This window comes from Oncorhynchus gorbuscha, linkage group LG10 (assembly GCF_021184085.1).
Source record: "Oncorhynchus gorbuscha isolate QuinsamMale2020 ecotype Even-year linkage group LG10, OgorEven_v1.0, whole genome shotgun sequence".
Taxonomy (NCBI): Eukaryota; Metazoa; Chordata; class Actinopteri; order Salmoniformes; family Salmonidae; genus Oncorhynchus; species Oncorhynchus gorbuscha.
Genome location: NC_060182.1, coordinates 52,395,971 through 52,421,089, shown reverse-complemented (window position 1 = coordinate 52,421,089; position 25,119 = coordinate 52,395,971). Strand labels below are relative to the sequence as shown.

At 42.3% G+C, this 25,119-nt stretch overlaps 1 protein-coding gene and 1 long non-coding RNA gene across 3 annotated transcripts; one reads left to right on the top strand and one right to left on the bottom strand.

Annotated features, from left to right (window-relative positions):
* Window positions 1-5,693: 5,693 nt before the first annotated feature.
* fosl2 (FOS like 2, AP-1 transcription factor subunit) lies at window positions 5,694-15,073 on the top strand. 2 transcript variants are annotated; one of them, XM_046366378.1, is made up of 5 exons: window positions 5,694-5,918; window positions 6,292-6,411; window positions 10,995-11,249; window positions 11,517-11,624; window positions 12,848-15,073. In XM_046366378.1, exons 3-5 carry the CDS (start codon window positions 11,010-11,012, stop codon window positions 13,382-13,384), a joined length of 885 nt encoding a protein of 294 aa, XP_046222334.1. In that variant the 5' UTR covers window positions 5,694-5,918; window positions 6,292-6,411; window positions 10,995-11,009; the 3' UTR covers window positions 13,385-15,073. The 2 variants fall into 2 exon arrangements, with proteins under 2 accessions (XP_046222334.1, XP_046222333.1); XM_046366377.1 differs by having other exon boundaries at window positions 6,198-6,411.
* A 279-nt stretch (window positions 15,074-15,352) lies between these two features.
* Window positions 15,353-21,216, bottom strand: LOC124045199. The gene is made up of 5 exons (XR_006840801.1): window positions 20,367-21,216; window positions 20,027-20,140; window positions 19,281-19,501; window positions 16,918-17,088; window positions 15,353-16,804 (listed from the first exon to the last, which is right to left on the bottom strand). It is a non-coding gene; the product is annotated as an uncharacterized LOC124045199 (long non-coding RNA).
* Between the last annotated feature and the right edge of the window lie 3,903 nt (window positions 21,217-25,119).

The window sequence follows — 25,119 nt, the reverse complement described above, 5'->3', positions numbered from 1 at the left end:
TACATAATATTCTGATGATCAAGAGATATACTTTTCCACTCTGCTATGTCTGGCTCCGATCGATTGTTGTCATAGCGGATAATTCGCCTGATGATTAGCCTATGCTTCCTCACTTGAGGAGAGATCGTGACTCGGACAGACGCTTCAAAGACTTTCGAGAGTCATCCTACCCCGATCGACCACCAAGCCAGGTAGCCCCTCTCTCACGCACAACCCAATGATAGGCTATAAATCCACTGCTCCCAGGCAGTAGCATATTTTATGCAGGAGACCAGTGGTGCATCATATATAGGTCTTTCTATAAACGAGGGTACCAGTGAGGATTAACTGCACTGGACAATTTATTACAGCTGTTGATAAATCACTGATAATAATCTGTCTTTTTTTCATGTCATTATTACATTGGATCTAGCTGTTGGACAGGTTTTTTGTATAGTGATCTCAGAAATGCAGTTTAACTATATAACATTGTGTCTCCTTATGTTATGGGGTGAAAGGTTTTCATCGGCACACAAATCCAAAATTGTGTATGAATTGCAAAATCGAATGCTTACCGAAAGGAGCACCTTTCCTTGATACTTAAAACCTAAATCGATGTTGTCATTAATGTGGTTCTTCAATAATAACGCATAACACTTGTTGGATGTGCATTTGGTGTCTACTGTCCAGCTGATCAGTTATGCCATGATATTTTCACACACCATCATCTGATCCTGGAAGGAATTTTCCGAATGACGGTCAATTGATGATCAGTTGTTATGATAGGATGCAAGAACATCCCAAGTGCTGGAAAAAAGGTGTTCACAAGGAATGTCCACAATATTTCGGTGTCTCATTCCTGAAACTGGAGAAGATAGTTGTGCCTGGATCCACGTTGGATAAAATATATACAAATAGTTTTGCCCGCAATACAGACGGCTATATTAGTCCACTAAGCGCAGGGCTAGTAAAGTTCCGGTGCAAGTATTTTTGTGAGAAAAATATATATATATATGTATATATATATATTTATGTATATATATATATTTATTTATGTATTAATATTGTGTTTTGAATATGTTTTTTCAGGGAGTGCTATAGGACCATCAGCACCCCTACTTCCCATGGCTATCAATACAAGGGACTTGAAGTAGCCTACTTGAATTTGGAACTCATAAATTAAAGTACTGTAATAGGCCTACCTTGAAAATCTGACATTTCCTCAATTTGGGAAAGGGGGATACCAAGTCAGTTGCATAACTGAATGGATTCAACCAAAATGTGTCTTCCACATTTTGCACAACCCCTCTGAATCCGAGAGGTGCAGGGGGTTGCCTTAATCGATATCCACGTCATCGGCGCCCGAGGAGAAGTTGTTGTTGGGGTTAAATGCCTTGCTCAAGGGCAGAACAGAAGATTTTTACACCTTCCCGGCTTTGGGATTCGAACCTCCGACCTTTCGGTTACTGTCCCAACGCTCTTAACAGCTAGGCTTCCTGGTGTTTGAAAAGTTATTGTTGCCCATTTCTAAGTTCTCCTGCTCCCTTATAATTTATCCGTGATTTCATTTGTTATCAGTTTTTGCCAGAGATATGGCCACTTTCGTTTGTTTCCCGCCGCTTCAATTGAAGGGTGTTGCGCGACTCTGTTGCGGTAAAACCACATGTGGTTATTATGAGGACGACATCTAATGCTGGCTTTATCTTGCCTTTCCATAAAATCCTTCATTAAAAAAGATACCTGGTTTTTGGTCACTTTCTCATAAAAAACAGAGATGGTGAGATTCAAATCGGGATATTAATGCTACCACTATTCGTGGCTTTATTATGCCTATGTGTGCCTGTGTCGGCCACATTGGCTACAGACAAATTGCCATGCATGCGTCCAATCTATTTAGTCTGGCAATGTCCACATTATTCTCACATATTTCAGAATGTAATAATAATTAGAATATCAATGCATTGGCAAGGCCCCCCCCCAAAAAAACCTTCATAAAGTAGTAAATGGGAGGGGGGGTTAAATTAGGCTCTATATGTACAATTATATAAATTATACATTTACATTTACATTTAAGTCATTTAGCAGACGCTCTTATCCAGAGTGACTTACAAATTGGTGCATTCACCTTATGACATTCAGTGGAACAACCACTTTACAATAGTGCATCTAAATATTTTAAGGGGGGGGGGGTGAGAAGGATTACTTTATCCTATCCTAGGTATTCCTTAAAGAGGTGGGGTTTCAGGTGTCTCCGGAAGGTGGTGATTGACTCCGCTGTCCTGGCGTCGTGAGGGAGTTTGTTCCACCATTGGGGAGCCAGAGCAGCGAACAGTTTTGACTGGGCTGAGCGGGAACTGTACTTCCTCAGTGGTAGGGAGGCGAGCAGGCCAGAGGTGGATGAACGCAGTGCCCTTATTTGGGTGTAGGGCCTGATCAGAGCCTGGAGGTACTGAGGTGCCGTTATACAACTGTATAACATTGAGATCATTGACAATTACAATTAAGTCCTTGAAAAAGTTAAAGAAAGTCCTTGAATTTGACTTGCCAATGTCTGTATGAACACTGCTTAAAGGATGTATGCATGAAACTGCTTGAAATTCCTATTTTTTTCTTTTTTTAACCATTTTGAAATGTTTATCCCAATGTCAATATTACATTGGCCCCATTATTTATAGAAATATCCATTTACACTGAGTCTACAAAATATTAGGAACATCTTCCTAATATTGAGTTTCACACCCTTTTGCCCTCAGAACAGCCTTAATTGGGGGGGGGGTGACTACAAGGTGTCGAAAGATTTTCATAGGGATGCTGGCATATTACATAATTTATGTGTCATTCTCTGGATTTATGGTGCTTTCAAGACAACTGGGAAGTATGGGGGAAACAAGGGTGAATTATGACGTTAGTGATCTTCAGGTCAAAGCTCTAGAAAGAGGAGTTCCCGAGTTGGATGACAATTCAAAACGTGTATTCCCAGTCGGAGCTCGTTTTTTTTTTAATGTGGCAGAAATCATGCTGGATTGACAGCATGGCCCCCCCAATAGTGATCGACTACCGAGGATCGCTATGGAGCGCAATCGGGCGATGTAGGCTTGTACACAAACGTCCAACCTTAACACACACACACACTCACTCTGTGTGGTTACAGTGGGCTAACGTATGTCAATGGTCAAGGAACACCAGTAACATCAGGCAGGATTTAGGCTACCAACTGCCTAGCCAATTGTAGCTCAATCTTGGGTGCAATAATCACGTTCCCGGACTGACTGACTGTGTGGATGCTCATTGATTTAACATTACGTTAGCCTACATCCTACACCAGTAAGTTAAAGTTATAAATTATATAGCTGTCAGCTATATTAGCCACGATTTACCGTTCTTTGTGCAGCTTGAAATGGCTAACAAAATTGGAAATTGTTGCGCCTCATTCTGTAATTATCTTCCCGCAATGTTTTGCAGGTTGCAATCCGTTTTTTGTTGATACAGAGGCGTCTTTATATCCGAAAATAATAATTTTGGGTATCATCTTTCCAAGGGCTCTATCTGAATTCACCCTGCGACGTTCTTCTGAACTGCCACGCACAACTTTTTCTCAGTTGGCACAGTTTTATTGGCTGCTGTCCGATTCAATCTGTAATCCGTTAAATGAAGAGTTGATGCGCTGCACACTTTTTCTAATAGCACCAGTTTTAATATTTGGGCATCAAGTCCCAAATATTGGAGGGCATCAAGTCAGGTCGAGTCAAAAGGCTCAAGTCAGAGTCAAGTCACGAGTCATTGGTGTTAAAATCAAAGTGGAATTGCAAGTCATCATTTTTATGACTCGAGTCTGACTCGATTCCAAGTCATGTGACTCGAGTCCACACCTCTGCTGGGCAATGAGCACCGATACTTTATATCTATAATTTCTCTTCATATGACATGGATTGAAAAGGATTTGCCAGCAGATTGTTGACTTGATTCATGACGATGACTGCTTGTCTAGCTTGCTAGCTAAGTCTTTGAAAGTATGATGTTGACATGATCAGTCCATTCAAAGCTACCGTAGATATAACGGGATTTGACTTCCTTTTTTCTGTGGCCAATGACCTTGAGCCTTCTTGAATGGGCACTTCTAATGTAACTCTATGTCAGCACCCAAGGGGCTTGACATTTCAAGCTCTCCCTGTAGATTTGGTGGTGACGTAGTGTCCCCATGAGTGATGGAACACTAAGCCAATCAGGGCGCACCTAGAGAACATTACCAACCCCTACGCTCCTTATTTTCCTCTGGCTGCCCCACCACCACAAAAAGCACTGAGCTAGGCTGAAATAGATGCATTTTGTAGCTGCCTTCCTCAAGAAAACAAAGAAAGAGACCATGTTTGTATGCAGCTTTATTAACTCTATTATTATTTTTTTTTTTACATTGTTTGCAAACTGATATGTGACCCGTATTAATGCCAAAATAACATGGAAAACTGGGGAAAGGAATGACTGGTCGCCACTGAGTGTTGCAGTTATTGACACACTCAAACCATTGTGCCTGGCACCTACTGCCATACCCTATTCACAGGCATTTCAATATTTTGTCTTGCCCATTCACCCTCTGAATGGCACACGTGCACAATCCATGTCTCAATAGTCTCAATGCTTAAAAATCCTTCTTTGGATATAACAGGTGACGTCAGTAAGGGATCATAACTTTCACCTGGATTCACCTGGTCAGCCTGTCATGGAAAGAGCAGGTGTTCTTAATGTTTTGTTAATTCAGTGTACCGTACTCTAGTCAAGGCTCGTCCTATATAACTACTGCTGTACACACCTTTTATATTCATATTCTGTCCATGATGTCTATATACACGTTATATGCATATTTATATTCCGGGCTCTGACATTCATTCAAACATTTCTATATATCTGAATTCCTTTATTTTTGGTATTTGCGTGATTTGTCAGGTATTACTTCGCTGCTGGAGCTAAGAACATGATCATTTCGCTACACCGGCAAAATATGTGTAGGCGACCAATACAATTTTATTTTATTTGACTAGCGGTGGAGAATATGGTAGCATTTCCTTCCATAATCTTCCCTTACTGCTGCTAGCCACATCTATCTGTTGCTCGGGCTACACATCAGGGCAGGCATTTAAATTCTAGAGCTGCGAAAAACTTCAAAGGGATATAATTCTCTCTCGTTCTGTCTCTTCGTGTGAAAACCAAAGGTTACAAAAAGGTTGAATAGTCATGAGATGAAGATCCACACGGATGGCAAGATATAACTGCACACGTCTTTGTTAATAACTGCATATACCTAACCTACTCTATGTGGCACAGAGACCCTATCCTTCTGAGCTTGAGGAGAAAATGCGGTGAGGGAGGGTAGGGATTCCCTCCAGTCTCTGACGTGCCTTTACCAAGGAAACCTTGTCCTCTCGCAACTGCCCATTTTAGGAAACATGCGTCAAAGGACTGTACCAAATCAGACAAACGGTGAATATAGAGAAACTTTATAACCTCCAACCCGATGATAAAATACACGGGCGTAAACATGTAGGCTTATCACAAGCATAGTACATCGACTCTAACGATGTTATGTATAACAATATAGCTGATTTACGATACCTTGTGCTGATTTTTACAATCTTAGCTATGATAACCCCTCAAGTGAAGTGTCTACGCCCAGACAGTGACGTGAATGAGCCTGCTTGCGTTGATAAGCGGCCGCAGTTCTCCGTCGTGCCATTGAAGTGAGTCATCCTAGTGTGGTGAAGGAATAGAAAAAGAAAGATAGAACTGTTCCAGGGGAACAGCGGATTGCTGAAGTAGGCCTAAAGTGTGTCGCGGGGAAGAGATTCTGTAGAGTAGGCTGGGGTGGAAAGCAATTTTAAAGCCTCTGTATGTGACTCACTCGCAACGCAAGTCTATTCACCGCCAACTCTGGATTGACTGCGAAAGTAGGTGACTTTTGTTCTTGAAGTTGGCTCTTGTAGCACACCTGAATAGGCTACAGCAGTGACAAGGGAAAGAAACAGGATATACTTATTTGGAATGGACAAAAAAATATAAATATTTTCAGTTTTACTTCTAGTTAATTACCTTAAAATATTTAATTTCGAAGAGCCTGGATTTATTGTACCAATAACCTATTTGAAAACACCTTTTTTCTGGATTTCCACGTGTTTTAACGACTATTGCTTTCAAGTTGGTCATTTTCCAATCTGGTCCACTTTCAGCTTCCAAAGGGGATTCCACTGTCAGAGGATTTTTTGAGAGTTGGGAGCTCATATCAACTACTGAAATCTTCCTCTTTCCTGGATCATGTACCAGGACTACTCCGTGAACTACGACACCTCGTCCTGCGGCAGCAGCACTTCGCCGGTCCAGCCAGAGTCATTCACAAGCGGCAGCAGCACGATCGGCAGTCCGATCTCTACCTCAAGCTACCAGGTAACGCAATACAACATAATATAATATTCTCTTTTCTCAAATTCAAATATTGGTATTCACAACTGTAAATTGAGTTTCATTGTATCGACATTTCGTCACTGTGCAGTTGTCTATGACACACTTTTAGATGGGTAACCCGGAGAGGCTATAGCGCTGTTCGTAATTAAAGGTGCTGTGCAATGCAATAGAGGTGCATATTATTTTTCTAATACACTGCTATGTACATGTTTTATTCAAGGACCATTAAGAATATTATATTGATATTAAATATAGTACTCCAAACTATAGCCTAGTGCTGTAGAGACTTTTGTCTTCACATTTGGAGAAAGCGCGCTCGCGGTATCGCCTGTGATATTATCAGAATCTTCGCGCGTTATATTGTGATATTCTCCCAATATTTTCCAGACCTGCTCTGCAATAAAGTTAAATTTAATAGATTATATATGTGGTTCTGGCCAAGACACCGATGCGCGAGCGAAGTGCGTAAAAAAGGAACAAACCGACTCAATGCCGGATTTATGTTGAATGTCAGAAACCGGTGTTATGAAACCTGTGTTATGAACGACTGCAGAAAATGTACTTATTGACACACATGTGTATGCGTAATCTGAATTGCAATATGCAATCAGGTATTGCTCAATCGCTGTAGCCTATAATTTAACACCCACGTGTTGCACTATAGAACTGGTCATTTGAAGTTGAGGGGACGTTTTTATTATAAAATACATATTTTGTAGACGGAAGAATATACTTTAGAAAGTGTTCATACTGTGGAGTCCACAAAATTTTTAGGTATACGCACATTATAATACCTGTTGAATGAGTATAAACTTCTATGAACACAGTAGGCAAGTTATCATGAGTTATAACACACACCAAACTGCGTATAGGTTGCTACAGCATATTTTGCCATTCTGATTGCTCTTAACATTTCTCCTCCAAGATATAGATTTAAGTATAAGTTGGAATGTGTAAACCAAAGGGCTACCTTTTCCCTTGCACATGGGATAGCGACTTTATTCATGCGCATAACTTGGTCAAGGGGAACAAAAAAACATGCACTGATTCGATTCTACCAATCCTTCTCAGTGCCTTCTTGGTTATGATAGCCTACTGTATGTCTCTGACCTGCTGATGATCAGTGATCATCACTGTAAAGCGAACAGAACAATAACGAATATTGACTAGGACTCCACATTGGATAGAAGTTCTGCAACAAGGTCTATAGCGTCATTCAGTGGTGGTACGCTGCACATTGCACAATATAGGACATCCACCCATAGCTTCGGGGTTGTGTGTGTGTGTGTTGCAGATGGGGCCCATGTATCACGCACTGGCAGATTTGGTCGTGACATGGAAACGGCAGGTTAAGACGCTCACGATGCGTCTCCCAATGCGCCTTCGTTTATGTTGGAACATTTGGAGACTACAGACAATGATTAGGCCTACATGTTTTTTTCTACCTGCTCTCTTGTCCTCTCGTTCTAGTGACATTCTGAGATATGATGCCCAGTGGCTATCATTGAGGAACAACCATAATCAGCATTTCACACCACATGTCCACTTTAAATGCTATTCCCGACAAAATGTGAGCTTTTAAGGTTGAAATGTATCTATATGTTTTATGAAAGTGACAGAGAGACAATGTAATGTGTCTTGTGTTTTCAGTCGTCTGGTGTTAGGTTGTCCGTGTCCAATTCACAACCCGCAGTAGGCCTACTAAGGCAAATGAAGGAGGATCTCTGCGCTACATTTAACAGCTTGTTCTTTCATAGATCTAGACCAGTGTTCTAAGTTAATTTCGTATAATGAACATTGCAACTGTTCAGATGTCCTCTCAGGCACGTGTCGGAAAACTGAGGGCTAAAAGAAGTGTCTCGTTTTTGTAGGTGAAATGGCAACTGTTGTTTTGCTCCCGTGGGCGCACATATAACAGCTGGACTGGTCGTAGCGTTAAATAATATTGATCGTCCACTCCAGACCAGAACTCCCACGCATTTTACTTTGTTCTTTCAATCGTTTGTCTGCCTGAATCCGTCTTTTGAATTGACTTGGTTACATCAATTTCGAGATCATCATAACCACTTCCGTATTTGTTCCCGGTTTGACGCAGTGCCATAGGTGCTCTCTCTTCCCTGGACATGTTTACAGTATTATTGAGCCGAAAGTTCCTGGATGTTTACGTCATCCTTTAGTTTCTCGGGGGCGGAGGACAACTATTCTATTTGTTTAAGAGGGGTGTTATTTTCTTCTGCAGCAATGGCGAAATCCCAGCGCATAAGAGTAAGAAGGGGGGTAACGTGTGGGAAGTGTTTACCGGTGTTGTGTCGAAAATCTCCCCCCTGCCAGAATCCCCCCCTCCTCCCATCTAATTTCCTTAATTTTGTGGCTAGATTCAAATACTTTCTGTGACACACATCAGAGTCAAATACTTTCTATAGAACAAACTTCGTCAGGAGCGGCAACCGAAATTAATAATTAATGTATGTGTGTTATATTAAACATAGAGGAGGGAGTCAAATGTTGGCAAGCAATAAACATTTCAGAACAACCATGGCTGAATTTATTATCCTTACACTTTCAGAAATACCAGTCGAATAAGACATGGGAGAGATGACGAATTTTGGCAAAGAGATTTATTTATAGACTAATACAAAATCAGTAGCGGATTTAGGTACGGGCGACATGGGCAGCCGCCGCCGCCCCCTGGTGCGGGTGGGCGCGGGTTCGCCCAGACCGCCATAAAGCGAGAACCGCCACATACACTTGAAACAAATAGCCAAACCTAAAACGGCAGACAAAAATGTTTTTTTTTTCTGCTAGTAGATCAGTGAAATGTAAGCTAAAATGAAAACGGAGTGAAGAGCAGAAATCTCAACTAGCAAGCAAGTCGCAGCAATGAAGAACGCAAAGGGGAGGGAGAATTCTCGGCACAACACCGGCATTAGCATACTGACTTGATAGCATATGCGAGACAACTCGAGAAACCGCGTAACATGTTGTATTTGTACCCTGCACCTGGAATTGTGGACAGTGTTTCACATTTGGAGTCTACTCACAGTCGATTCACCTATTGGCTCACAAATCAAATTTGCACAACAGCCTTCCTTTACCTATTTTCATATCCCCGGTTCTTACCAGAAATGTCTGTTACTTCTGTGTGGCAACCAGTCACCCCAATTACCATATCCAACCATTACCCCATTTAGGACCTTACCTTCTCGTTAGTTATTAGTCCCTGGGATTTATGACTGCAGTGGAATTTTCCCTGTTGCCTCACTTCTGGAATGTAACTGTCTGGGGACCTAGCTTTTCTCTCTAGCCTAAATATAATGCCTCTTTCCGCCTTACTGGAACTGACCGTTTTACGCACTGGCTTTACATATCCCCAACATGACTCATCAAAAGAAAATAATGGGGGAATTGACCCCTGGATGGCAGCCCAGAAGCATTTACTCGTCTCTTCATGTTCTATGTTTAATGAACGAGCAAATCCAGCCCATATCGGGTTGGCTGATGACATGCATCACTCACCTTTGCCCTCTAGTCACTCAAGTGTCTGGCGTGGACTTGTTGAGACATACTGACTTGCGTCCTATCCTTGCTTTTAGGGGCAATATCAGTGTGGCATCAGATATTGTCTTATCACCCCAAAGATGCCTCATGAGGGCTCAAGCCATATAAACTGAAATAAGGATACTGTATTTTGCTTTAAAGATGGTCACTTCTGTGTTGTCTCTCACAGCAGTTTGGTGTTGATCACTGATGAGCATGATAAGAGTCCTCAGATAAAGTAAACTTGTGGTTTTATGTCATCTATTTTATTAGAAAAAAAATAGATATGCTTACACTTGTCTATGGAAAGAGAGGGGCCTATATCAGTGCCACTGCAAACCATCATGAACACCTTATTCTGGCTGGAATAAACAAGTCATCACATCTTCCCTGGTGGATGTTTTTCCTTCTTCAGAGAGGTGTACCATTCCATACCATGTTGCTCTCCAGATGACTTGCAGCTTGATGCAAGCTCCTCTCCTAGCTGTAGTGTGATGATGGAGGCAGCAACACTACAGGCTTTCCCGCCGTGATTCACTGAACGTGTCACTGACTGTGCCACTCCAGGGGTTAAACGGGTGAATCTAGACAGTGTTTGTGTGTGGAGTAAGTGATTCACTACTAGGCTGTAATGAAGAGGATGTGTGAGTATGATGAAGGGTGGGTGGCTGGTGTGTAAACGGAGGGTTAACGCTACAGTACTCTGTGCCAGAAATGGAAATTGAGGTAACAGGGTCAAAGACATGTCAAGTTAAGTTTTTCCCCCAGTTGTAACCAGTAAAATAAATTAACAACATTCAATTTCAGCAAAAAATAAATGCATGGAAATGTATATTTTGAAGTTACTCCATTCACAATGTGTTTGTCCCCTGAGTTGAAGACACACAACCTGTGTTCTTTGTCATCTTGAAAAAAACATCTATTATCATCTTGAAAATATCCACTCACCATTTTTCTCCCGCTCTGCCCTCTTTTTTTTGCCCACTCTGCCCACCTCCCTCTCTCTTGGCTACCTTTCCTGTATCTAGAAATACCGGGTCGACATGCCTGGCTCTAGCAGTGCCTTCATCCCTACGATAAACGCCATCACGACCAGCCAGGACCTGCAGTGGATGGTGCAGCCCACAGTGATCACCTCTATGTCCAACCCGTATTCACGCTCCCACCCCTATGGCCACCACCTCTCCAACGGCCCTGGGCTCCTGGGACACACCACCCTGGCCCGTCCGGGTGTCATCCGCTCCATCGGGGACACCCGTGGACGCCGCAGGAGAGATGAGCAGGTGAGGACCACAAGTGTACAGATGATGTGGGTGTTAAAAGTTCATTTTGTCTGGATGTGTGGAATTCACCATGTGCCGGCAAGCACTATTGGTGAATGTCTTCTAACATTGTGAGACAGTAGAGTGAGTTTTAATATCAAAGTCCCAAGTTGTGAGGAATTTGGATATGACGGCTTATATGTCTTAACCCAAGGCTTCTCTTCTTGTTCACCCTGTTCAGCTTATGTGTGAACGACAACTCACAAGGTGTGTTGTTTATTTCCTTAGCTTACCCCTGAAGAAGAGGAGAAGAGGAGGGTGAGACGCGAGAGGAACAAGTTGGCTGCCGCCAAGTGCCGCAACCGCAGACGAGAACTCACTGAGACGCTCCAAGGAGTGAGTTACACGGCACACACACACCCTAACTGAGAAGAAGAGACAAAGTTTTGTAATGGTTAGGTTGTTACGAATGCACTGATATAAGTGGACACAAGTGGCATTTCGGCAAGTTTGATAAAAAGGAGTTGTGCCTGTTGTTCAGACACGTATCTGCCTTCTCATTGGCTAGAATAGTCCCATCTGATCTCAACTTGATGACTACACTTTCCCCTCCCTCAAACTGCTTCCAGCAAAAACGCCCTTCCCTCTCTCCACCACACGCCACTCTTTGTTGAATGACCAAATAAGGAAGTGTCATATTTCAATCATGAAGGGCAACCTGAACTTAAACCTACACTTTACCTGACATTACCTGACATTCAGGTTTGACCCTTATCCTAATTTAAAAAAATATTGCTAGTACAACTTTGTCCAAACAAAAAAGGTATGAGGAAGTAGGAAACAAATGAGCAAAGCACGGACACACCCCAAAAATAGGAGAAATAGTGCAACCGTCTCTTTCCTTGTTGCACTATTTCTCCTATTTTTACTACAACCATCTCTTTCTTTCCTTGTTGCACTATTTCTCCTATTTTTACTACAACCATCTCTTTCTTTCCTTGTTGTACTATTTCTCCTATTTTTACAACAACCATCTCTTTCTTTCCTTGTTGCACTATTTCTCCTATTTTTACTACAACCATCTCTTTCTTTCCTTGTTGCACTATTTCTCCTATTTTTACAACAACCATCTCTTTCTTTCCTTGTTGCACTATTTCTACAATTTTTGGGGTGTGTCCATGCTTTGCTCGTTTGTTTCCTACTTCCTCATACCTTTTTTGTTTGGACAAAGTTGTACTTGCAATATTTCTTTTAATTAGGATAAGGGTCAAACCTAAATGTCAGGTAAAGTGTAGGTTTTACGTTCAGGTCATTCAGGTGCAACATAGCCAAGACTGCCCTTTCCCTTTATCCCTACTCTTTTCCTGAGCAAACTTACACTCAAATATAATGTGCTGTGTGCTCTTTTTGGAAAACAGTACACTCTTGTGGTAGCATTAGGTGGTGCAGAAACTCACCAATGTGTACCTTAAACAGTGATTGGGGCTGTAACATGAAGATTAACACTTTTTCTTTCTATTCCAAAGACAAGTATTGTAATTGAGCTTAATATTAACCCTCCAGATACTGAAGATTAAAACTTGTCCTGATCGTCTGTTTTGTTTGTTTGTGTTTTCCAGGAGACTGAGGAGCTGGAGGACGAGAAGGCTGATCTACAGAAAGAGATCGAGACACTGCAGAAGGAGAAGGACAAGTTGGAGTTCATGCTGGTGGCCCACAACCCCTTGTGCAAACTGCCCCCCGACGATCGCCACCAGGGGGGCCACCACCACCAGCAGCAGTGCGCTCCTCTTCCGCTGACCATGCGCAACAATCTGGGTCCCAGAGGCCTCGTCAACCCCGTTGTGGTGAAGCAAGAACCACAAGAGGACGATGAGGATGGCAAGTCCCAGCGCTCCGTCATCAAGCCCATCTGTCTTGGTGGAGGTGGTGGGATTTACTGCGATAGCGACAGCCTCAACACACCGGTGGTGGCCGCCTCCACCCCGGCCTCCACACCCAGCGCACCTAGCCTCATCTTCACCTACCCCAGCATGCTGGAGTCCGAGAGCCCCTCGCCGTCCTCAGAGTCCTGCTCCAAAGCCCACCGGCGCAGCAGCAGCAGCGGGGATCAGTCTTCAGACTCCCTCAACTCACCTACCCTCCTGGCCCTCTGAGCAGGGGCAGTAAGGTGATGTTGTGCGGAGGGCGAGCAGCGCCCCCTTACCGACTTGGAAGACAAAGAGCACACTCAAGCCTGGACCAAGCCAACCAGTAACTGTTTCATTGACACCAGGAACCCTCAAGGGCTAAGCCGCTTGTTTTTCTTGTACGCTTCAGTGTGATTTTTTTTATACCCAAAGTGTGTGCACCTGTACCAGCCAGTGTCATCCCTTCTCCATTTCAACTCCAGCACAACTTGTTTTTTGAACAATGAACATATGACATGGATGTTAGAAGTGACAGCAGAGGCAGTCATAAGAGGAGAAAACTGGTGAATGCAAGACGTATTTTTTGATCAACATTAAGTAAAGCCATCGGGCAAAAGTTGCACTCTGCTATGATCAATCTATCAGTTAATGACTAAATGAGAGACCATGGGAGGGATATAGAAACAATGGAGAGATTTTAAAAGCAAGCTCATCTTTTTCCTTTTTTTATCCTCCCTCTCCCAGAATCCAGGACCTGTTTGAGAGACTACAGAGAGTGTGTGGATACGCTAATAAACATATGACTTTATTTTCATCTCTACTTGTATTTATGACCTGTGCTGTGTGACCTTGCATTCTGGTGTTGTTGTCTCCTGATGGTTCACTGGGTGAGCCTCAAAGCCTCAGTGTCTCAAACGAAAATAGCCCATTTTTATTCATTGCCTAGATCCTCAACACTCTACTCCGAATATTGGTCAAAGTATCGATGGCCATCGTATTGTGTGCTTTTCTCAGTAATGTACCTGAACTTTATTATGTGTTTAATACATGTTTGTGTGATTTACATTGATGTCAGGGATTTCTCTTCTGTGTGGTTGTTGATAACTATTTTAAGGAGCAGCATGGGAAGCACTGGGGCTCAAATGCTTGAGTGATATATGAGGAGAAATTCAAACCGTGGACCCTTCTACTTCTGAAATTATGTCATTCACCAAGACAGTTCGACCAACGAGGGTATTATGACCAACTCCTTATACCCCCAATACTAGTGGAAGTGAAGGTTCAAGCAGACACTCTAGAGCTTCATTGAAAATATATATATATTTTTTTGGGGGGGGGGGTTGATTGAATTGCAATATTTAAGACCTGTTATTTACTTCAAACATTCCTTACAGGGTCAGTGAGTGTCATGGCCTGGCTGTGATCACGGGACAGAAGACTTACTGAACCATTTTTAGTTGTGCTGGATGCAGCAAATAAGACTGTGCAAAAATCTTTGTTGCTGCTGTTGTTGTGTACTGACCAGTCTTGAAGGAGAACACATCACTTATTTATCTTTGTGTGGATGGTCTTGAGGTAAACTTCACTGGAAAGTTATGGTATCACAATGATAGCATTTGAACAACAACACCCATCATGCATTGCGGCAAATTGCAGACTGAAAAAAAGATACCAAAAACCATTGTGGGAGAGAGTGTGTTCTTAGTCTGTTGAACCCCTTAGAAACACGTAGGAAAGCCATTGACTTTAGATCTTCTACTGTACGTGTCATCTACTGTACGTCTTCTGTTTCTGACATCTATTTCTTCTTTTCTCAAATGCTTTAACTGTTTAAAATGATTGAAAACAAACAAAAACAGCAATATGTATAGCAGTGTTTGTTCATTTCGTAATTTAAATCAATAATTATAATAAAAAAACATTTTCAGCAAAGAATTCTTGAAAGTTGTTGTGTTGGCCTGTTCATCCTTGTGTTCACAAACTGTGTCCCATGAGCGATACAGTGTCCTTACATTTTTTGCAGTGAATATTAGGCACTGAATATTTTACCCCTAAACTACTTAGTGGGGTAGATCGACTAAACCACCTGTTATGTTATATCTCATGCAACAGCAGGATATAACACTGCGTTAAAAAATGCAATAATTGACAGCGTGGGAAATATCTTTATTATATATGCAGACTTTTTGGTTGGTCATTCAGTGGTCAGTTTGTCAGAACCTATCTACAGTGACAACCATAAGAAAAACTCCACTTTTTGACCATATGCCTGAATGGCCAATTAAACATTTACAAGTAAGTGATAGGTGTCATTATCCTTCTCGTTTCAAATGTTTGTTTTTCTCCATTTCACAGTATATACTTATTTCTAGTGGTTAAAGTGAGACATAGGAACATCTGTAAATCCAACATCACAGGGTATGTTTGAGATTCTTTGAATATAATTCAATCATGAAAAAAAGTAAATTACTTTATCAACCCTAAAACCCTTAGTAGAGAGGCTCAGTGAATGTGGAGCCAACATGTGTACAAGTGTGCCAGTGGAGACGCTGTAGAAGGACCAGCCAGCCCAGATACCCCTACCTGCAACAGAGTCTTAGTGTATGTATGGTAGTCTGCTTATAGTTGTGCCATAAAAAAATATGTAGTTAGAGCACAGCAGACTCCATGACTTATCATTGTGTCCAAGCAAACAGTCAAAATCCTCTCCTACTAAGTATTTTATATGTCACCCCTACAAGATCCCATATCCCCACACCAGTTTGCCTCCCAGTAACAGTACCCGGTCAGCCCTTGTCTACACAGCAACTGTAGCCACACCTCAAAATCAAGAGGTTGGTGGCACCTTAATTGGGAAAGATGGGCTTGTTGTAATGGCTGGAGCGGAATCAGTGGAATGGTATGGACGACATCAAACACATAGTTTCCATGTAATTCCATTTGCTCCGTTCCAGCCATTATGAGCCGTCCTCCCCTCAGCAGGCTCCTGTGCTTAAATATCTTAGAGTGATCACAATAGGGCTGTGTTTTGGTTCTGTGTGACCTCAAAGGCATCTGAAAATTTATAGAAAAATCAGTAACACTTCAAGTCTCCAGGTATAGTACTTTATTACTTGTTATAAGCATGTAAAAGCCTTTATAGTGTCCTATTGAAATGCTTATAATAAGTTATGTCTATGTCGAAAATCGTTGAGTCATTGACTGAAAATGTCTGGTATTTAGTCAGAATCATTATGAGATTGTTATAGGCATTATATGGGTTCATGCATGCTTATGACAAAACCGCATCATAATGAATTAAACCTGTAGGCTTTATGTAAAGTTCCCTTCACATCATGATGTTGTTATAGTCACTTTCATTACTGTAATGACCAATAAATATATTATTAATAAATTAGGAACTTAATCACCATGTAGAAATATCAAAGACTTATGGCAAATATAGGTGCTCAATACAATTGGAACAACACTTTACTACTACCAGGTAGCCTCTCCTTAAAAGTGTGCACAGGTAATAGTTTCTCCAGTTTAGTAGAGACCAACTTCCCTCCAGAGTCTCCCGGATTATTGTCGCTCACATCCAGCTCTCTCATATGTGAAGGGTTTGACTTCCGAGCTGAGGCCAGCGAAGCACAACCTCCCTCTGCGACTCTTCAGAATGACAATCTACAAAATGATATGACAATCAGAGTAAAGCTGGCTCACACTTGGCATCGATTAGAACAATAATGTCAATGTACTCTAATACCCATTCCAAAGTCTCATTAACCACATAATACCTTCGCTCAGTGGTTTACAGAGTGGACTCGAGTTCAGCAAAGAGCAGCTTCAATCCTGAATCCTGCAGGTTGTTGTCCCTTGGATCCAGCTGCCTCGAGTGTGAGGGGTTTGAGCTGAGAAATGAGGCCAGCTCGTCACAGCATCTTTCTGTCAAGTTACATCTTAACAGCCTGAGTGGGAGAAAATAATGACATATTTTAAACCCGAATTCAATCAGGATGTGCAATATGATGCTTTAAAGGGGAAGTTCAGGAGTTTACAACTTGATGATTCCTCACCTTGAAAGTAGTCTATGAGCAAGGAGAAAATGTAATCCATGATATGGTTTTCTTTATACAGCCATTACAAACTTCAGCTAGCTTTAGCCACCACTAGCTAAAAATCAATGGAAGTGATAGGGGCAATTGTTTAGTTGAAAAAAAAACGCCAAATTACCTTTTACACTAGCACTGCTAAGCTTCTCAGCCTTCAAGTGCCCACTAGAAAACGTGCTGTCAGAAGTCTCCTTTAGCCTACGTATCAGATGAATCTACTATGCTGTTATCAGAGGGTGGCTATATTCGTAATCATATCTGTAAATTGACAGTTGATACTCATGATGGGAAAAAAGTTCAGGGATATTATGTCTAAGTACCCATCTCCCTGCAGGTTTATATCGCTGCTGGTTAGGACCAGCGCGCAGAGGTGTGTGTGTGACTGTGTCTGTGTGTCCTGTTCTCAAAACTGTCACATACAAGGGTGTCATCACTCAGTCAGAATGTGCATCAGCGTTTCTACTGATTTATCATAGTGGCAGGCTAACAGGAGGCAGCAGCAATCTAAATGATCAGACCAAAACGTGATGAGAAGTGATCGGGTGAAATACGAAGCTACAAGCGAGTGAAAGAAGACAGCTTTGGATAAAATATGTGACCTCAGGTGAAATATCAACTATCTATGAAAGGTCAACTATCCAATCAGAGCAGCAGGATCAATGTGCAGCCCGTCCTTCTCTTTATATACAGCATGTTGCTTTCAAAAGGGAGACCCGGGAGACAAAAGGGAGACCCATGGGGCGGTGCACAATTGGCCCAGAATCGTCCGGGTTAGGGGTGGGTTTGGCCGGCAGGGATGTCCTTGTCCCATCGCGTACTAGCAACTCCTGTGGTGGGCCGGGCGCAGTGCACACTGACATGGTTGCCAGGTGTACGGTGTTTCCTCCGACACACTGGTGCGGCTGGCTTCCGGGTTACGTGCGGCTGGCTTCCGGGTTAAGTTGGCATTGTGTCAAAGAAGCAGCCGTACCAGCCCTTGGTTGGGTTGTGTTTCGGGGAAAGCACGGGTCTCGACCTTTGCCTCTCCCAAGTCTGTATGGGAGTTGCAGCGATGAGTCAAGATTGTAACTACCAATTGGATACCACGAAATTGGGGAGAAAAAAAAGATTTTAAAAAAGATTCAAGGCCTGGTTATTTGATATTCATAAATGTTGCATTTTACCTAATGAAAACCATAGCGGGTGGTAACTAACAAAATTCCTACAAATTTAAGAGATTACATGTTACCTAAGGAAACCCATGCCGGATGAGTCTATACTCTACCCCAGTATACCCATTACGGGCCATAACTATAGAAACAAGGTAGCTTTCTTCATGTCAGGGGAACTTAGCGAAATATGGTTGCTATATTTGCGTCGGGGGAATTTAACGAAAAGTGTCAGCCTATTTGCAATGCACCTTCTTGTTATTGCATTTACATTTACATTTTTGTGTGTTGCACTTGCTGTCAGTGGTGTCTATGAATCACATTATTATGAAGGCATAAATGTATGAAAGCGTGTACGCTTATTTGAAATAGATTTAGTTATGTCCTTGTGATGAACTTGTTACTGTTATGTTTTATTTCATGTTTTGTGTGGACCCCAGGAAGAGCTAGCTAATGAGGATCCTAATAAAATATTAAAATATCAAAATACCTCATGTTCATTATTGACCTCTCCACTTCTACCTTCTGTGATGTAGAGCATTGTGTAGATCCTGATGAGCAATGTGTTTTTTTGCTCAGCTATACGTTTGAACATACATTGAAACTTTCTTTCCGGGTTGGATTTGAATTTAGGTTGGAACACAGCAAGCTCATCTGAATGGTCAAACAAAACACAAAACTTTAGTACTCATAGACGCTTTGTTTGGCGTTTCAGATTTTTTTATCCAGTAATGTTTATTCTCTTTGGAAACACAGTTCACAAATATTTCCCCCTTTAGGAGGCAATGAGGCCTTTTATTTTCAATCACATGCTTAGGTGATAGTGTACATTTCTGAGTGAAAATAATGAACCAGTAATCACAGTGAATACAATACAGCACAGTGAACTAGATTGCTTACCTTTCTCCATTATGTCAGCTGGCTCCTGGTTCATGTTCCACAGGAAATGCAGTGTGATCTGCTGAGCCCCCTCTCTGGCAAATGCTCTCCTGCTTCTCATCTTCAATCATTTCTGCATCCTCCCTCAGACTCTCAAAGCATTCTGGAAGATCAGGACTCAGAAACATTTTTAACCTCTTCATCTCTTTCTTCACAAAATAGATAATGTGGTCTTCGAACATCTGAAATCAACAATTCAATAGGAAAAGACAGAGAAATCATGACAAGTGATAAGTCTAATTGTAAATGTTAAAACCCCATACCGAATATTGATCTTTATGGTATACGATAGAAAGATAAATATTTTCCACATTGAATCCTGGCACACGATCAGGAAAGAACATAAGAAACATATATTGGGCTCAAGTTATCCTACAAATGCCTAGGTATTTGGTTGGATGACAAGTTGTCCTTTAAAGTTCATGTGGATAATCGTGTGACAAAACTTAAATTGAAACTTAAATTGAAATTTCAATTACTAAACAGAAATAATATTATGCCTTTTTGGTTGTGTCAAGTCACTCTCTTCCAGATTTATTATTAGTGTATTTTCCATCTGACAGTGTTTTGATTTGTATGTGTCATTTCAAATGTAGCTAATAACATTGTTACATTTCATAACTTTATCCCATAGAGTCCTGTAGAGAGTAAAATTAGTAGAGTAAAATGTCACCCACTGCACAAAAAAGATATGCACGGATATTTACCCTTGTTTTGTAGGGAAGGCTTTCTGTCTGAATTCTATAGACAGTATCATAGACTGGTCACTCTTCATGGACACACAGCTGGGTTCAGGTGAGTCTGATCTTCCCTGCTGGGCCCTTTCAAAAACAAAATGTTTAATATTAGATCAACCATCTTACAGAAAGAATATTAAGCCTTTTTAGTAAATGTGATGTCAGGTTACTCTCTTTCAGATGAATAATAATGTATTTCCCATTTCACAGTGTTTTGACTTCTATGTGCCATTTCAAATGTCATAACATTGTTACATTTCAGACTTTAGTCCTGTAGAGTCCATAAACAAATAAATGTATAGGAATATACCCTTGTTTTATAGGCTGGCTGCCTGAATCAGTTGGCAGCTTCATGGACTGGTCACTCTTCACGGACACACAGCTCGGTATAGGTGAATCTGGTCTCTCCTTGTCGATTGGGCTTCAGGACAACAAGTCCATAGACAATGTTATTGCGCTGAGTTCCTTGAAAGATTTCCTTGAAAGATCTGCACACACAGACACTCAAACATACCGCACATGTTAGCTCCATGGTCCACAGAAGGACTAATTTCAGAGACTGAACCCCTCTCCTTGAGAGACTCCTTTTAAATGTAGGGGTCTTCTCCTCTGTCTCCACCTAGAGAGACTCCTGATATCTCCTTGCACTGTGAATGCATATGCAGTACATTACAGGTGGAATTTACCGCTTTGGATGCATTTTCTCATGCCTATATATCTGCGCCGTTGTGTGTTGTATTCAGTCACATATAGCATCTACTGTGGTTGCAATTAAGACTACTATCTTAAGGCATCTGCAACACTCATATTACACACACACGCACGCAGAGAGAGAGAAAACAGCAACTTATTGTTTTGATCTCTGCTTGCTTTAGCATCCTGGGCCTTTGATAAGTGAAGGGAGTCACCTTGGTCACAGCATAGATGCGGTAAATGAGTCAAGGGAATGCAGATATTGGCGCACATTCATCAAATCCATCATGATTTATGTATTGTAACAGGCCCACAATGTGGTTACTTAAGTCTGATTTGGATATATTTGGTTGTTTTCTCTGAATAGCATGTAGAAGTTGTCCCTTTTCAGGTTTAGAAGTAATGCCTGCTAAATGCTAACTCCCATCCTACCGATCCTCGACTTCAGCGATGTCATCTATAAAATAGCCTCCAACACTCTACTCAACAAATTGGGTGCAGTCTATCACAGCACCATCCGTTTTGTCACCAAAGCCCCATATACTACCCACCACTGTGACCTGTACGCTCTCGTTGGTTGGCCCTCGCTTCATACATGTCGCCAAACCCACTGGCTACAGGTTATCTACAAGTCTCTGCTAGGTAAAGCCCCGCCTTATCTCAGCTCACTGATCACCATAGCAGCACCCACTCGTAGCACGTGCTCCAGCAGGTATATCTCACTGGTCACCCCCAAAGCCAATTCCTCCTTTGGTTGCCTTTCCTTCCAGTTCTCTGCTGTCAATGACTGGAACGAACTGCAAAATCACTGAAGCTGACTCATATTGCCCTCACTAGCTTTAAGCACCAGCTGTCAGAGCATCTCACAGATCACTGCACCTGTACATAGCCCATCTGTAAACAGCCCAACTATCTACCTCATCCCCATACTGTATTTATTTATTTATCTTGCTCCTTTGCACCCCAGTATCTCTACTTGCATATTCATCTTCTGCAAATCTACCATTCCAGTGTTTAATTGCCATATTGTAATGACTTCGCCACCGTGGCCTATTTATTGCCTTAACTCCCTTATCTTACCTCATTTGCACTCACTGTATATAGACTTTTTTGTTTTCTTTTTTCTACTGTATTATTGACTGTATGTTTTGTTTATTCCATGTGTAACTCTGTGTTGTTGTATCCGTCGAATTGCTATGCTTTATCTTGGCCAGGTCGCAGTTGCAAATGAGAACTTGTTCTCAACTAGCCTACCTGGTTAAATAAAGGTGAAATTAAATAAAATACATTTGTATAAGCTCGTTAGCATTGCTAGGATCCAGAAATCGGTGGTGGTAGTCAAAGTCGTTTTTAACTGTAATGAAGTTGATTGGTAACGATGACCTGAGACTTTGACCTGAGACTGTGAGCTGATGGCACACACATTCCTCTACACCCACAACCAGAGGTCATAAGGGCACAGAGACTGTACAATACATTTTTCGACTACACAATAACCTAAATTAACATTAGCTAGATCACCAATCTTTATACTGTATGCATGCCTCATCTAAAAACATTGAGGCTGTGAATTTATCTTCAATATGGAGTTTATGCTTCCTGCCACCGCATCTGCAAGGGGTGTATACTTGTATCCTACTGTACATTTATGTACTTTGCATTCTTCTTGACTTTGTGTGTCCACCATCATCACCATCATGCGATGTAGTTACAGAAAATATTTTATGGGTGGTTGGTTGTATGTAGGGCTCCCGAGTGGCGCAGCGGTCTAAGGCACTGTATCTCAGTGCAAGCGGTGTCACTATAGTACCTGGTTCAAATCCAAGCTGTATCACATTCGGCTGTGATTGGGAGTCCCATAAGGCGGCGCACAATTGGCCCAGCGTCGTCGTAACAATGTACGCTGAGAGTCCGGAAGCAAGTTCAGGGAGTGAAGACATTTAATTAATAAATGAACAAAACAAAAACCACAAACAGTGCACCACCATGAAACAGATACAGAAACAATAACGCCTGGGGAAAGAACCAAAGGGAGTGTCAGAAATAGGGCAGGTAATCAAGGAGGTGATGAAGTCCAGGTGAGTGTCAATAAGTGCTGGTGCAGTTTAGTGACCTAGAGGCCAGAGAGTGTACAAAGCTGTCATCAAGGCAAAGGGTGGCTATTTGAAGAATATAAAATTAGTTTTCATTTGTGCATGTCTGTTCCAGACGATTGTGTGATCTCGCTCTACGTAGCCGATGTGAGCAAGACATTTAAACAGGTTAACATTCACAAGACCGCAGGGACAGCTGGCATCTTCACTGACATTTTCAACCTCTCCCTGAGTTCGTAATACCTACATGTTTCAAGCAGACCACCATAGTCCCTGTACCCAAGAATGCCAAGCTAACCTGTCTAAATGACTATCGCCCCGTAGCACTCACATTTCGTAACCATGAAATGGCCCACATCAACACCATCATCCCAGACCCCGGACCCACTCCAATTTGCATACCACCCCAACAGATCCACAGGTGACCGAATCTCTAAATCAAATCAAATTTTATGTCACATACACATGGTTAGCAGATGTTAATGCGAGTATAGCAAAATGCTTGTGCTTCTAGTTCCGACAATGCAGTAATAAACAACAAGTAATCTAGCTAACAATTCCAAAACTACTACCTTATAGACACAAGTGTAAGGGGATAAGAATATGTACATAAAGATATATGAGTGAGTGATGGTACAGAGTGGCATAGGCAAGATACAGTAGATGGTATTGAGTGCAGTATATACATATGAGATGAGTATGTAAACAAAGTGGCATAGTTAAAGTGGCTAGTGTTACATGTATTACATAAAGATGCAGTAGATGATATAGAGTACAGTATATACATATACATATGAGATGAATAATGTAGGGTATGTAAACATTATATTAGGTAGCATTGTTTAAAGTGGCTAGTGATAGATTTTACATAATTTCCCATCAATTCCCATTATTAAAGTGGCTGGAGTTGAGTCAGTGTGTTGGCAGCAGCCACTCAATGTGAGTGATGGCTGTTTAACAGTCTGATGGCCTTGAGATAGAAGCTGTTTTTCAGTCTCTCGGTCCCAGCTTTGATGCACCTGTACTGACCTCACCTTCTGGATGATAGCGAGGTGAACAGGCAGTGGCTCGGGTGGTTGTTGTCCTTGATGATCTTTATGGCCTTCCTGTGACATCGGGTGGTGTAGGTGTCCTGGAGGGCAGGTAGTTTGCCCCCGGTGATGCGTTGTGCAGACCTCACTACCCTCTGGAGAGCCTTACGGTTGTGGGCGGAGCAGTTGCCGTACCAGGCGGTGATACAGCCCGACAGGATGCTGTCGATTGTGCATCTGTAGAAGTTTGTGAGTGCTTTTGGTGACAAGCCGAATTTCTTCAGCCTCCTGAGGTTGAAGAGGCACTGCTGCGCCTTCTTCACGATGCTGTCTGTGTGGGTGGACCAATTCAGTTTGTCTGTGATGAGTACGCCGAGGAACTTAAAACTTACTACCCTCTCCACTACTGTCCCATCAATGTGGATAGGGGGGTGTTCCCTCTGCTGTTTCCTGAAGTCCACAATCATCTCCTTAGTTTTGTTGACGTTGAGTGTGAGGTTATTTTCCTGACACCACACTCCGAGGGCCCTCACCTCCTCCCTGTAGGCTGTCTCGTCGTTGTTGGTAATCAAGCCTACCACTGTTGTGTTGTCCGCAAACTTGATGATTCAGTTGGAGGCGTGCGTGGCCACGCAGTCGTGGGTGAACAGGGAGTACAGGAGAGGGCTCAGAACGCACCCTTGTGGGGCCCCAGTGTTGAGGATCAGCGGGGTGGAAATGTTGTTGCCTACCCTCACCACCTGGGGGCGGCCCGTCAGGAAGTCCAGTACCCAGTTGCACAGGGCGGGGTCGAGACCCAGGGTCTCGAGCTTGATGACGAGCTTGGAGGGCACTATGGTGTTAAATGCAGAGCTGTAGTCGATGAACAGCATTCTCACATAGGTATTCCTCTTGTCCAGATGGGTTAGGGCAGTGTGCAGTGTGGTTGAGATTGCATCGTCTGTGGACCTATTTGGGCGGTAAGCAAATTGGAGTGGGTCTAGGGTGTCAGGTAGGGTGGAGGTGATATGGTCCTTGACTAGTCTCTCAAAGCACTTCATGATGACGGAAGTGAGTGCTACGGGGGCGGTAGTCGTTTAGCTCAGTTACCTTAGCTTTCTTGGGAACAGGAACAATGGTGGCCCTCTTGAAGCATGTGGGAACAACAGACTGGGATAGGGATTGATTGAATATGTCCGTAAACACACCAGCCAGCTGGTCTGCGCATGCTCTGAGGGCGCGGCTGGGGATGCCGTCTGGGCCTGCA

Excerpts from the sequence above, each read along its gene's own strand:
- fosl2 (XM_046366377.1), top strand. The coding sequence starts at position 6,283 with ATGTACCAGGACTACTCCGTGAACTACGACACCTCGTCCTGCGGCAGC. Across the intron at positions 6,412-10,994 it reads TCTCTACCTCAAGCTACCAG|AAATACCGGGTCGACATGCC; the intron begins GTAACGCAATAC and ends TCCTGTATCTAG. Across the intron at positions 11,625-12,847 it reads TCACTGAGACGCTCCAAGGA|GAGACTGAGGAGCTGGAGGA; the intron begins GTGAGTTACACG and ends TGTGTTTTCCAG.